At 40.5% G+C, this 14,167-nt stretch overlaps 2 protein-coding genes across 2 annotated transcripts in view; both read right to left on the minus strand.

The window, feature by feature from the left end:
• LOC140946736 (uncharacterized) overlaps positions 1 to 4,090 on the minus strand; it is a 27,190-nt gene extending 23,100 nt beyond the window's left edge. The window contains exons 1-3 of the mRNA XM_073395843.1: positions 2,265 to 4,090; positions 1,395 to 1,511; positions 271 to 381 (exon numbers count right to left, since the gene is read on the minus strand). Of these exons, the coding sequence (XP_073251944.1) occupies positions 271 to 381; positions 1,395 to 1,511; positions 2,265 to 3,522 (1,486 nt within the window). The 5' untranslated portion in view covers positions 3,523 to 4,090. The remainder of the gene's footprint in view (positions 1 to 270; positions 382 to 1,394; positions 1,512 to 2,264) is intronic.
• Positions 4,091 to 4,756: 666 nt separating this feature from the next.
• LOC140946464 (uncharacterized) lies at positions 4,757 to 13,816 on the minus strand. The gene is made up of 8 exons (XM_073395589.1): positions 13,291 to 13,816; positions 12,338 to 12,442; positions 10,149 to 10,262; positions 9,357 to 9,467; positions 8,673 to 8,783; positions 8,010 to 8,120; positions 6,360 to 6,467; positions 4,757 to 5,045 (listed from the first exon to the last, which is right to left on the minus strand). The coding sequence occupies exons 1-8, from the start codon at positions 13,691 to 13,693 to the stop codon at positions 4,870 to 4,872; spliced, it is 1,239 nt and encodes a 412-aa protein (XP_073251690.1). The 5' UTR covers positions 13,694 to 13,816; the 3' UTR covers positions 4,757 to 4,869.
• Between the last annotated feature and the right edge of the window lie 351 nt (positions 13,817 to 14,167).

Below are 14,167 nucleotides of genomic sequence, written 5' to 3' on the forward strand. Positions count from 1 at the left end.
GGTGGATAATTTCCCAGAAACATAAGGATAGGTAAATCTGAGGCGCAGGAAATGACACTTTCAAATGTAACGGCCACGGTCTCTAGAAACAATTCCAGAAGTCTTTGCGAAAGTTAAATCGGTCCTCTCGCCTTCTCGTTCCTAAAATGGTCAATTACGGAAGATTCCTTTTTGAAAACTGTTTCATTTTCATGTCTTTTTTCTTAATTTATCAACTGATTTACAGTAGTTAAGTAAATTTAACATGTTCTATGCAGAATTGGCACTTACTGTCACAGTTTGGTCCCTTGAATCCCTTCACGCATGTACAGTGATATCCATCTTTGGTGGCGTAACAATTGCCCTCATTTTTACATGGGTTTGGAAGACAGTGATTGACATCTAAATCAAATATGTCCACAATATGTTACTTGTTTGAATAGTTTCTTTCCTGATATCCGAGAGTAGAATTCAATTGGTAATCGGCATCGTAAGGCGACTCTGACGGCAAAGACAAAAGATGCTCCAAGGCAACGGGAGCTGTATAAACAATACAACTTCTCTACTTCTACTCTGCTCCTCTACTCTTAAAGCTAAAAAATGTTATTAGGGAATTTAAGCAAAGGCATTTTTGAGAGAGAGAGAGAGAGACCCTTTCTCTTTTCAATTGCCATAACGCTTCCAAATTTGTATTGCTACGCGTCTTTAGTTTATCAACGGTAATTTGACCGAAAATTTGGGTAAAAAAAAACTGCCCAAGAATGGATACAGTCTACTCCGGTTAACGTGCGTCGCTCAACTTAAGCAAACACATTTTTGAGCGATGCAAGTCAACCGGAGGTGAGACCTTCTCCCGTTTTCTATGCCTTGACGCTAACAAGTTTTCATTGCTAATTTTCTTTTCCCTTTTATACACGATTTACCCGAGAGTTTTAACCAAACCACTGCCCAATGGCGTAAAAAGTTCACTTCCGGTTGACGTCCATCGCTCAAAAACGCTGTTGCTTAAGCTCCCTAACGCCTTTGCTCAAGCTCACTATTGACTTATATGGAGGAAGGAAAATGATCTAAGAGACACCATATTTAGAAGAAGAGACTGGTTGTGAAATCCGGAAACATCCAGGATGAAAACGATGCTGCTGCGGTTCGTGTTGGATAATCCCTGGCGGTCCCTGGACCGTGCGCAATGCTTAGTTTTTTTTTCGTTCACAAATGATGACTGAATAAATTAATGCGATGTTCCCATTGGTTAATAAGTTCAAAATGATGGGAATGCTATTGAACGTTGTGCACCGTCGACTCAAACAAATCTAACAGAAACATAACAAAGAAGTCTACCGGGTTTCATAACCATTTCAATATATTAACTATGAAAACACATAATAATTCCAATATGACTATTACACTTAACATACCCTCGCAGTTCCTTCCCATATATCCAACTGCGCACGCGCACTCGTAGTGTTTGTCGATCGCTGTACACGTGCCTTCGTTTCTGCAGGGGTTTGGAGTACATCTGGCTTTGGAAACACCTGCAGACATGAAAATCACCATCGGCAATAAAAAATTACAATACTAAAAGTCACACCCAGCTTTCCTGCTCAAAAAAGTAACTAGTCACAAAATTATTTTGAACGTTGTTGGTGGTTTTAAGGGAATAACTTGTAGGGTGTAATTTTTAATTTATTGTGACATAAACAATATTTGTTATTTCTCTACTATCGTCAAATAAAGTATCACGCTGACTGGAAAGGTATCGGTGCTCTAATAGAAGGCATTATCATCGTTTTATTGAAAAGCAGACAAGTAGAGTGAAACAAGCATTATTTTTGAGCAATTGTGTTTCTATATGCAACACCATTCAGATGCTAATCGTTTACTCGCAATCTTTTTAAAGGACAACACAGCAACATAATAATTATTTAAGCAATAGACCGCACTTTCTATGGGTTAACCGGCGTGATAACCCACGCGGGATGTTGGGAGAACACGAGAAAAGCTTGTAATCACGCCACTAAACCCATAGAAAGTGTGGTCTATTGCTTTAATATAATAACTTTAAGTTTACTATGAGTTTACCGGCACAATAAACCGTACGTTTTTAACCAATCAGAACGCGCGTACTATCTCAGTTATTTTATAAAGAGGTAATAAAAATAATAACGATAATAATTATAATAATAATGTTAATGATAACGATAATGATGTTGATGATGATAGTGATGTTGATGATGATGACGATGATGATGATAATAATAATAATTATAATAATTATCTTAACTTGCCTTTGTGAACGTGACGGTTAACGTTTTCGTGGATTTCCCCCGCGAGCCAAGGAAATGGCGGCGCAAACATACTGTTGGGTGGTTGAAAATTTGGTGCCATATCGGGGCTGATATCGAAGGTTCTTGGAACCATCTGTGGAGCTGGAACGATATCATCAGGAACTGGAGCGATATTTGGAACAGCATTTATATCAGGTGGGGGGCCTAAATCGTGAACAGGATCAATCTCCCGCACAGGAGCCACATCATGCATGGGGCCTATATCGCGAACGGGACTTATCTCCTGCACGGGAGCCATATCATGAAAGGGCCCTATTTCATGAACAGGACCTAGCTCCTGTACGGGAGCTATATCATGTACGGGCCCTACATCGCGAACAGGACCAATCTCTCGCACAGGAGCAACATCGTTAAGATCCATTCCGCGCATACCAGCTACTTCTTGATCAGGTGGAACCTCACCAACTGGCCCGACTGAGGGAAAATTATGCATAGGGCCTACATCCTGTTCTCGCGTTTGCAAGGGGCCGAGTTCATGCAAGGGAGGAATGGGTTCTAGGGCTGCTGTGGGCGCAAACTGCACTGGCCCTGGTAGATTCCTCACAATTGGTGGTGGAAATCTTTGTCCCACGCTCTGGAAATGAATGGCTCGAGGAACCAGCGGAAGTGGTCCGCTTGGATGTGGAAACGGCAAAATTCGTCCATGAAGTTGTTGCTTTCTAAAAGCATTTAAAATTTGCGCTGGAAGAAATAGTCTCTTAACTGCAGCTCTTTGGCTTTGAATGTTCTTTAGGTTCAGCCTTCGAAGATTTTCTATCACTGTCCTGAATGGCGTCGGTCCCCATATGTGGATTGCTTTAAGTGGTCGCGGACTTTTTCGTCGGTTTTTTATTACAGCCGATGTTGCTACTACACGCAGAGGTTTAGCAGGCTGTGGTAACAAAGACGAATGGTGCGAAAATATTTTACCTAACTTTCTTTTATCTTTAGAGTCACTGTCATTTCTCTCTCGTCTAAATCTTCTCTGAGAGTCACTGAGAAAATCACTGGTCTCTCCAACAATTTTTGCTCCCTCATTTAAGAATCTCAAATACGCAACGGTTCTGTGTGGATAATGATATTCGAGTTTACGTTTATGATTAAATGTATCCAATGAACCGGTGGCTTTGTGACGAAGATGTTTACATCTTGCCTGATAAATCGAAAGAAGAACAGTCCATAACACAACAACCTGTGGCCAAAATTCTTTCATCATCATCACAGCATTTGCGTCGTTGTTAAATAATCCACGAAAGTTCGCTGCATTTTTTCCATTTCATCTGATTTAGGTTCCAAAATTATACAAATTTCGAGCAAGGGAAGTTGATTGGGATCGAGTTTCGCGGGTTTGAGTGACTTCACCGAGAAGATGAGGTCATCCATTTATTACTAACAATGTACTACCCAGTCAAAACCCGCTCGATGTCAAGTTTCACAAAATGGGCGTTTTTTTGTGATGTCTGAATCCTTAATAAAAAAGGTATTAGGTTTCACGACCTGCTCGCGGTTCACTGGCCTCAAAACCTAAGCCTCTTTGCTTCGTCGCGGTTAACTGATTTGAAAGCTAACTTAACAGGTTTTCACTTTAGAATAAAGTTTACTTGAAATTGCTGGAAGTTCTTCATCCATACATGCTAGATCGCTTGACTGTAGTATGAACTTGTGTTTTCAAGAAATTATAGCTTAAATAACTTTTGATTGAGTGTTTTGGATAGAGAAACTGTGTTCAAGGATAGTTTAATTGTTCGGTGTTTTCTAGTCACCTGATATTAGGACCTTGCTTTACTTTACTCTGTCAAAACGAATTAACAACGTCCGTTTTATAAAATTACACTTCACACATTTTGACGCTAACATAATTGAAAAGGTTAAAAGTACATTTTTGGACAGCTTAGGAAATTGAAGTAATGCCGGGATGCAATTTTAACTGCTGAAATTGACATTATCAGTTTCTCACGAAGTGACATCTACTAAAGTCAGTTATAAAAATTTACACCAACTAAAATCATATATGCGTTGACTGAGGGGATGAATTTGGACGCCTTTCAGCAGAAAAGTTACTTTTTCCCTTACACTCTGGAGAGAACAAATGACGCAAAATCTGATTGTCATCTACTCGAGCTTTTTAAAAGTGGCTGTAGATGGTGGCAATAGCTTTCTTTTAGCGTCCATTAATTAGGGGATCTGGACACTAATTTTTGGCTTGAACAGAATCAGAGCCCGTCATACCATGGAAGTGATAAAATCGTTTTTGCAGAAGAAATTCAACCCCCACCCCCTCTCTTGCAAATTTACGGGGGTTAAACTTTTCTCAAGTGTTTTATGCAACCACTGATTGTTTTCTCGCATTTATTATCAACGCTAAAAAATATCGCAATTTCAACAAAGCTCAAAGAGCTGTAAGTGTCTCATATAACGTGTAATGTTTGAATTGGAAAGTGCTTTTCCCTTAACTAAAGACTATTGATGTTAAAAAATATGCATAACGGAATTGTAACACAGTTCAAGTGGTTACTAATTAATTCTCACTTGAGTGTTTGATTGAATACTGGAATTCCAGCACAGTTCATTTAGCTACTAACGTGTGATCGAGGGTATTTTCTTGAGGGAGTTGCTTTTCGCATATAATGCCATCATAACCGTTCAAACAGATGCATGCAAATCCGTATTGACTGTTAGTGTGTGATCCATCTACGCACGTGCCTCCATTAAGACAAAGACTGGGAGTACAGGCTTTCTTAACTATAAAGAAACAGATTGTGTTAAAAGTAGAGGAAGAAACAGAGGGTAAAATTTATATATGCCCGTGATTTATAGGGAGGGTTTGAAACAAGTCAGAAAAAAGGTACTGACAATCTTGGAGAAAATACACGGAAAAGTGAGACTCCCCCATTCAAGGATTGGAAGATAGTGCGTTTTGGCGTTCGCGTGGCTTCATCCTTGTTTTTAGGGGGATGAGGGTACGTTTGCTGTTCCATTTTATTCTCTCTCCTCCCTCCCCTCCCCTCCCCGGGGCTTACAATACACCAAAGACTCATTTAGGCTATGTCTACTCTATACCGGATAGCTTCACAGGACTCAAGAACATAATTGAATTCCAGCTTGTTGTTTGAGCAAGCACCACTCTCATTTTGCTTGTCCCGGGGCCATTTCGTGTTCATCTTAGTTAATGATTTTTTAGAGGATGACTTGCCAAGGCCCTTGCCCATGGGCAAGCGAGCTTTACAGGTTCCTTGCCCAGCAAGATATCTTCTTCTCCAAGACTACCGGATGGGACCTTTTTCGAGCCCTACTTTATATATCGACATGAAAAATACTCCGGCCTGGTATAAACGGATCATCATACGTTTCTGGAAAACTACCCACCTACCCCTCCCCTCAGGCAACGTTTCTCCCTAAGTGAGAAGTAAGTGTTAATGCTGGCTTACGGGTGGGGTGGGTGGGCAGTTTCCTAGAAACGTGTAATGATCCGTCTAAACACTTGTCCACATTGCCACGAAGAGTGGCGCAGAAACCGATCCCATATGTGACGATCCACTTTCACGGTCGGCACAGCGCAGCATCTCCCTTTACAAAATTTTATGTGTGAACAAAAGCCTAATCCGATATGTTTTTTCTGTCGGCACAAGAGCTAGCCGGTTCAGCATAGACACAGCCTGTACACTCTTTCAAAGAAATTTCCTCATTATCTAATTTATAATAAGACAACATACCGAAGGTCGGTGAAAGTAAAATTGATCACGTTCAGAAGTTTGACCAGCAAAGTATAGCGTAGACCTTTGATTATTACAGCAAGGAGCCCAAAAGTGTGACCGCTTTTGATTTATTCACATTCTTTCCTACAGATTTAATCCAATCAGAAGCCAGCTGAAAACTGTCCTGGACTTACAATTGGTTAACGTCTGCATAAAAGAATGTGAGTTAATTAAAGGAGGTCACACTTTGGGCTCCTTGCTGTAGGGGTAACAATCCTGATTAAGGCGGCATGATTTTAGGTCAACGAAATGGAACCATACCTTATCTCCACGGAAAAGTAAAACTGCAAAGTCTTCATACCTTCACACCCCTTTCCAGAGTATCCTGTTTTGCACTGGCAGAAGGATTGATTACCAAATCTTAGACAAGCCCCATCATTTTGACAGGGATTAGGGTGGCATGCAGAGGCTACATAAAGATACAGTATTCGACTAGGGTTAGCAGAGGCTACGTACAACTACATTTAAACTAAGAAAGCCAGTAAGAAAAGCTATAGTTTAACAATCATAATCATAATTATAATCACTATTAAGAACATATAAATTAATAGAAGAAATTAAAGCAAAATTCCAGTGAGAGCCCCAAGAGACTATACAAAGTGTTAAACATTTAACTACCGTATTTATTCGAATAAGCGCTCATCCTAAAGGCGGAAAAAGTTAATAAGCGCCCAGCCTCGAATAAGCGCCCACCCCCTCCTCCTCCCATTCAAACTCAAATAAGCGCTCACCCCCACCCCACCCACTTGAGTGAATAAATTCTAATAAGAGACTTCCCCGAACACGGAGTTTTCTTCAGAGTATTTTACAGAAACCTTGCTTTGTTTCATCTGCGCGTTTTGTTATTAGCGTTTATTGTTTTGTTGCAAAATAAACATACTTCACTTCCTGAAAATGGTGAAAATTTAACAAGCGCCCAGCCTCGAATAAGCGCCCACTCTCAAGGTCCAAAAATTTAATAAGCGCCCAAGGCGGTTAATCGAATAAATACGGTACTTCCAGATTCATATAAGTAGTTTCACGAGCGTGTTCAGTTATCACAAGGTTGAAAATGAATAACGAGTGAAAGGTGGAAGCTAAAAGTAAGCAAAATAGAAAGAGGAACAGCATAAGCCAACGTTGGAAGTCAAGGGTATGGGCAAAATTTTCGAATCAGGGCCGAGTCGTTGGTACGGCAAAACGCCAAGCCAATTACAGTGCTGCCATTGGTAAGCTTCATTGAAGCAGAGAAGATCGAATCAATATACTTGATCAAAGCCCAATAGAATGTAGACTACGAGTAGTCCCCATTTTTCCTTAGCGATGGTAGAGCAAGCGAAAAGCGAGCACGGGTGAAAATCACCCCACGCGAGAAGGGCGATCGCGGCGGGAATAGAGAAAAATGAGGTCAAAAGGTCAGAAGCTTGGACTTGGTCTGTAGTCCTTCATTTTTCTTTCTCCCTGCCGCGCCTCGCTTTTCTCGCGTGGGGTGATTTTCACGCGCGCTCGCGTTTCGCTTGCTCTACTATCCCTGAGGAAAAATGGGGACTACTCGTAGTCTAAATAGAATGCAGACAGAAACTATCAGTTGCCATTGGAAATAACCCTGCTTTGGGGCTACTTGCACTTCACCTCATTCCACTTTAAAAACAATTGCATCGCGCTGCTACATTAACGTCACCTTGCGCGCTGTTTATTAATGCCGTAAAGGTTGGTAGTCTTCTGAACTGTGGATTATGATTTTCTCTGGTGCTTTGAGCTATGTCCGTGTAAAAGAACTTTTCCCTTTTTACCATAATCTAATAATGCTAAGAATAAAGAGTCGATCGATGCCTTATGCAAAAAACAAACAAATAAGTGGATTTTGTTGAGTGGACCGTGAATTAACGCCAAATTGGACTAGGCCGTGTGATTTATACTGTACATAAGTACTGTACATAAGTTCTATGACTGGCTTGTTTCTTCAATCTACCTTCACAACGTTTTCCATAGAATCCAAACTGACAATCACAGTGATACCCCGTTGGTTCATCTCTGCAGGTTCCTCCATTCAGACAGTACACCGAAGAACATTCACTTTTTACTATACGAAAGGTAAAAAAAGAAAAAGAATCATTTTAAATATTGTGGATAAGTTTGCTACTAGATAAATTTCGTCTACTTGTAAGACAGTTGTAACGTATAACTTTGGAAACGGATTTACAGGAACGTAGCCTCAACTGCCAATGCTGACTGCCTTACTTCCAAATAAAAAATATCATGAGATTATCTAAAATAATCAGTTGTTTTATAAACCCTTTCAATGCTACAATAGAAGAGCCTCTAAATGGGTACTTCCTAGTCTGCTACACAGCCGTTTTTAGTGTCGTGGGGAAACGGTACTGGCGAGTTCGAGCAACCACGGCGACCACGTCCTGGACGGAAATCAGAGAAAACAAGTTAAAAAAGCAAACCAAAAACTTAAACGTGCCACACATGATTTTTTTTGCAGATTTCGTTGCCGTCATCTCATTACTGACGTTGTCAAACTCGATGAAAATGGGTGATCGTTGCCTCATCAATAGCGATCGTCGCAACTTCGATTTTGTCGGATATACCTACGCGTACGGTGAGCCGGTCTCATAGATAAACGTACCTTCACAAGTTTTTCCTTTGAATCCTTGTGGACAGTTGCAGACGTAATCGTCCTCAAATTCAGAGCATGTACCCATGTTTTTACAAGGGTTAGGTGAACACTTGTTGACGGCTGTCGAGGTGAGAAAAATTCCATAAGAAAAACAAGCCAACATAAGGAACTCTACAATAACTGGATTAACTATTTTCACTTCGGGGTTCAACGAAAACGACTTTTCACGGGTTTTTCCTCGCTATTTGCACATGACGTCACGACGGTCATATATCTCCATATCTCTCTTCGGGGAACTGAACTCTGCTTCATGTATATTCTACCAAAATTTATTGTATGACCACTAATATGGTCGCCTTTTCACGTGATTGCAAACCAGTAATTTCCAATGGTTCAGGACGCTGTTCCGTCTACCACAGACACCTAAGTAGGGGCTGTCACAAAGGATTGGGGGGGGGGGATTTCCCCACAGCCACTAAGAGCATGACCCCCCGGCTTCTTTCATAGGAAAAAAAGGAAAGAAAAGTAGAACCAATTCAATTCGGTTCAATTCTACGGCTAGTACTTGCATATATCCCTACCCAAGGGACTGCTGCAGTTAGTACACAAAGTAAGTTCGCTTTTAGGACAGTCACGGAAAACAGAAGAAAAGCATAGCACTGAAAGCTGTTTACAGACTCTGTACTCACTCACTTTCGCAGTTCTTTCCTTTGTATCCCTGTGCGCATACGCACATGTAGGACTCATCAATCTCGGTGCACGTGCCTCCGTTGAGGCAAGGACTGGGGTGACAAAAGCTTCTTTCTAAAAGGACAACAAAAACTATCAATACTGAATAACCCGACTGTACTGAATCCAGTAATATTGAGCTTAACCCTTTAAGTCCCAATAGTGACCAACATCAATTTTCTCCTAACAATATCCATACAATGTCAAGAGATTAGGTTATGAGAATTAATAAAATGATTACCTGAGATAAAACGCTTTGATCTTTTATCAAATTCGCTCAACTCATTCTTTAAGAAAATGTATAGAGAACAGTTTGGAGAATTTGTACATGTATATTGGGGCTTAAAGGGTTAAGCAAAGACGTTTTTTAACGATGCACGTCAAAAATAGATAATAATAGAAGACTCTGAAGTAGGATTTCAAAAAGCCTGATTTCTTCTAAAACTACTCTCCCTGACTTTCATAACGCTATGTTGATCTATGTTGGATCATTATAAGTTTCTGGCAAATTGCCTACTTACCCCTCCCCTAAGCCAACATTTTGTCCTAAGTGAGAAGTAAGTGTTAATGTTGGCTTAGGGGAGAGGTAGGTAGGCAGTTTCCCAGAAACGAACGATCATTTTCCTAAAATAGCCTATAGAACTAAAAGTAGGAAACTAGAGATGGGAAAGTATTTACACTGAACAAAAATGTAATCTTTAAAGAACTGGACCAGCTAACCCACTGTTGGTACGAATGATAGTTTGAACCTTGTACCTTCACAATTATCACCAAGGAAACCAACCGGGCACGTGCACAGATGCCTCCCTAAAGCTATCTCTGTACATGTTCCTCCGTTCTTACATGTTGTAGGCTTGCATTCCTTTTTCACTGCAATTTAAGATAAAAAGTAGATATAACTACAATAGCACTGTTTTACTTTTAAATACAACCAAAGAACCCTTTGATACTTTACGACGACATATAACTCAATAGAGACTTTGAGATTTTAGAGACCTTTAGATTCTAAGACGAGTACGACAACGAGTACGAGATTTTCTCAGTGCTAAGTAGTGTACGCGCGTGAACCAGCGTCATTTTGGCGGGAAAACGTGGTAGCCGTCGTCACTCTACTACGATTTTTAGCGAGAATGTCGAAGTGGCGGACACAAGTTATCAAATGTTAGAAGTTTTACCATTTTGCAATCTGGAGAGAGCTCAACCTCCTTCAATAACGATAACAGTGCTAACTTTTCTGGTGAAAAAAAGTACAATGAAGAATTCCGTGGTATCTATTTTTTGACAATACGCGAAAAAACTTCAAATCAAATCTCGTACTCGTTCTCGCCCTCGAATCTAAAGGTCTCTTTTGAGACGAGAACGACTACGAGTACGAGATTTTCTCAATACTGAGTATTGGTCACGCGTGAACCAGCGTCATTTTGGCGGGAAAATATGATAGCCGTCGTCATTTTACTACGAGTCTTGGCGAGAATAGAGGATGTTAGCATCGACAACGAGTACGAGTTCTAGAACGACATCAGCGATTTTGCGTACTGCGCATCCGTTCTGCGCATCTCCACGTTTTCAAGTCGTCCTGTCAAGTTGCACTACGACGAGTTCTCACCAAAAACTCGAAGTGGGTAGAACGACTGGGAAGAGCTGGTTTTCAAAGGTAAATTCCGATCGTTTAATGCAGGTTCTTTTCGTTTCTAGCCTCTCTTTATCATCTTGAACATTCCTTATATTATAGTTTATGTAAAATACTGCTTTTGAAGTCGAGGAAAAGCAACCGAACGCGATATTTCCTACACAGAGTAAATTTGCATTTACCCGGGAAAGTTTCATGTCTCTCCACAGGCCTCACAGGCTCACAAAATAACCCCTACCTCGACTCAAATTTGGCGCCCAGTCATGCGGAATCCCATAATTTTATTTTCTATAAACTCGAACTCGGTGTCATCGCTAACATAGAAAGCTGAGAAAACGACTTCGAGGACGAGTACGGCTTGAAGTCGTTCTCGTACTCGTACTCGTTGTTGATGCTAACATCCTCTAATGTCGTAGTGGCGGGAACAAAGTATCAAACGTAGGTTTTAACATTCTGCTATCGGGAGAGGGCTTAACCTCCTTCAGTATAAATAACCCTACTAGCTTTTTGGGTGAAAAAAAGTAATTTGAAGCTTTCCGCGGTGTCTTTTTTTGGGAACACGCGCAAAAACTTTAAGTTAAATCTCGTACTCGCACTCTTTCTCGTCCTCAAATCTAAAGCTCTACATTGTCGTCTCAAATCCAATTTCATAGCACGTGAGAGAGTATTAAGTATACAGTGTAAGTGAGTGAATATAGGTTACATATGCATGTAATTCATCTGACCATTTAAAGGTTAAGGTACCCTAAATTTGAGAGTAAAATGGAAGTGGTTTGTCTTTAGCCGAAGACTTTAAAGGATGTGTTACAACCTTGTGTGCATTGCTTTTCTTATAAGTATTGATCTGGTTCCTTTCATTACAGTCGAGTCTCCCAACTAAACTGACAAAATTAAATATTTTAAAAGCTTTTTTACAATTCAGCCTAAGATAGGTGGTTGTCTACGAATGTGGGATTACAGCTGACGTCTTTCGGGAACAGATCTGACCCATCTTCCCTTTTGACTCGGATATTAAATTGGGTACAATTTCTTGTGTGACTTGTCATTTAAAGTCTCCTAGCGAGCATTGTTATCAGACTATGCCAAGTAGTCGCTTACAGGAAGTTAAAAAACAACAGGAAATTATAATAACGGCCCGCATAAAGATGGTCGCGGTCACTTACAATAGGTGGCCTCTTGCCATCGTCACTATTATCGTTTTTGCTATCGTGCTCTTGATAATCGTGCTTCGTTACTGATATCGCTTTCACTATCGTTATCATTGAATCAGTATTGGAAAATGAACACTGACTTAAAAAAGATACACGAGACAAACCTTCGCATCTTGTGCCCATAAAACCTGGTAAACACTCGCAATAGAACCCATGACGCCGAGCCCTACACATTCCTCCATGATGGCAAGCGTGAGAGAAACATGATCCTGCAAAATAACATGGCAAATTAGAGTACTAATTTAATATAGCTACGTCAGTACTGCCTTGTTCAAAGCTTCTGCAACACGTATATCCGAATCCGGGAAATTTTGGAATCTGGAATCTGGAATTCGGAATCCCACTAACGATTTGAATTTGGAATCCAAGTTCCACTAACATTGAATCCAGAGTCCAGTACCTGGAATTAGGAATCCAAGGCGTCGAATCCAGAATCCAAGACTGTCTTGGATTTCCTTATATGGGGCGAAGTGTGGGCTTTCCCTTGAAAAGGCAGATGTTAATTCTGACTATTAAATTAGACTTTGGAAGCAACGAACCTTACTTCAAGAGGCAAGAAGAGTATAAAAACAATCTGCAGAAAAGTTAAAACGCGGTGGCAAGTGCTCTTTGGTTAGTTACAGTGATTTACAGCAACAATCCTGGTCAAAACTCTTGAGACATCAGCGCAATAGCTAGTCAAAATGACGCATTTTCCCTACCCCTTCCCCCCCGTACAGTGTTGACGTTATGCATTCAAGTCTTTTTCAACACGATCAACATTGCTTGGGGGGAGAGGGGGACGGCAGCTATAGGCCGTTATAGTAACATTCCCAAGATTTGATAAAGGGTAAAATACGAGTTAATTTAGCAAAATGCGTCTTTGCGCCGCGTTTCTTCAAGTGTCCCAAGATGCTTTGAACAGGGTTGTAGTCAGAACCCCCAAAAAAGTGAAATCAAAAACCCTTGTTTACAGCCTTATGCAACTGAACTGTGACACTCGAGCGATTATGTTTCTTGTTTAAGTAATAACGTACACAAAAGCAAACGGAAACTAAGAGGTCAATATACCATTTACCTCTCCCCCCGCGGCGAATCAGCATTATCCTTCGAGGAGTGATCATTTGGCTAAATGGAGATTCCGGTCTAAAAAAGAAGTCCCTCTTTTTGTTTCCACCTGAAGAAATCTCGCTTTGCTTCTTAATCCTTTTCGTTAAATCATTTTGCCCGTGTTTTCTTTCATGAAGAGAAGTGTTTCTTCGACGTCGTAGACGATTTCCATTTGGTCCCTCTGGTGGAAGCGCATTAAAGTGTACTTTGGACAATAAATCATTTTTGACCGAAAAGTTGTCTCTCTTTTCAAGGTTATTTTTACATTTTACACTGTTGATTTTCTTGGTAGTCTCAACAAAAGCTAAAAAGCACAATATTATTGCCACGCATTTCACTGTCGAGACAGATTTCCCAATCTTTGGCATCATATAACCGTCTTTCACATTTCTTGTAGCAACACCGTTACTTTTCTCTCACAGATTATTGCAGTAATCTAGAGACAAACTATGCAATTTTCGTGGAGAAAGGTATCAAAGTCTAGTTTAGCGATATTCAAGTAATCAAACATTAAAAAGTCAAATCACAGCTGTCACCTGTTTATTGTTCGCAGTTTCATTGTTTGCTCGACCGTAAGAGGGTCACCTGCCCTCAAAGAACCTTATTAACGCTAAATCAAATAGGACCTGACCTTCTCAGTCGTTTTTATCTCTTGAATCTTACGCCGGTAGTCGTCGGTTCCACAACTGAGGGACGTTTGAGGCAGATATCAAGACCAATTAAAATGACGCAGTCGTTGATTGCTCTCAAGTCAGTTGTATTCACGCGCAAATATTAAATCTGATTCCCGTGTTTTTACATTTGACAGCAAATATGTCATTAGACGCAAGTTACGGAGAGATTTT

Source organism: Porites lutea, chromosome 8 (genome assembly GCF_958299795.1).
Source record: "Porites lutea chromosome 8, jaPorLute2.1, whole genome shotgun sequence".
NCBI lineage: Eukaryota > Metazoa > Cnidaria > Anthozoa > Scleractinia > Poritidae > Porites > Porites lutea.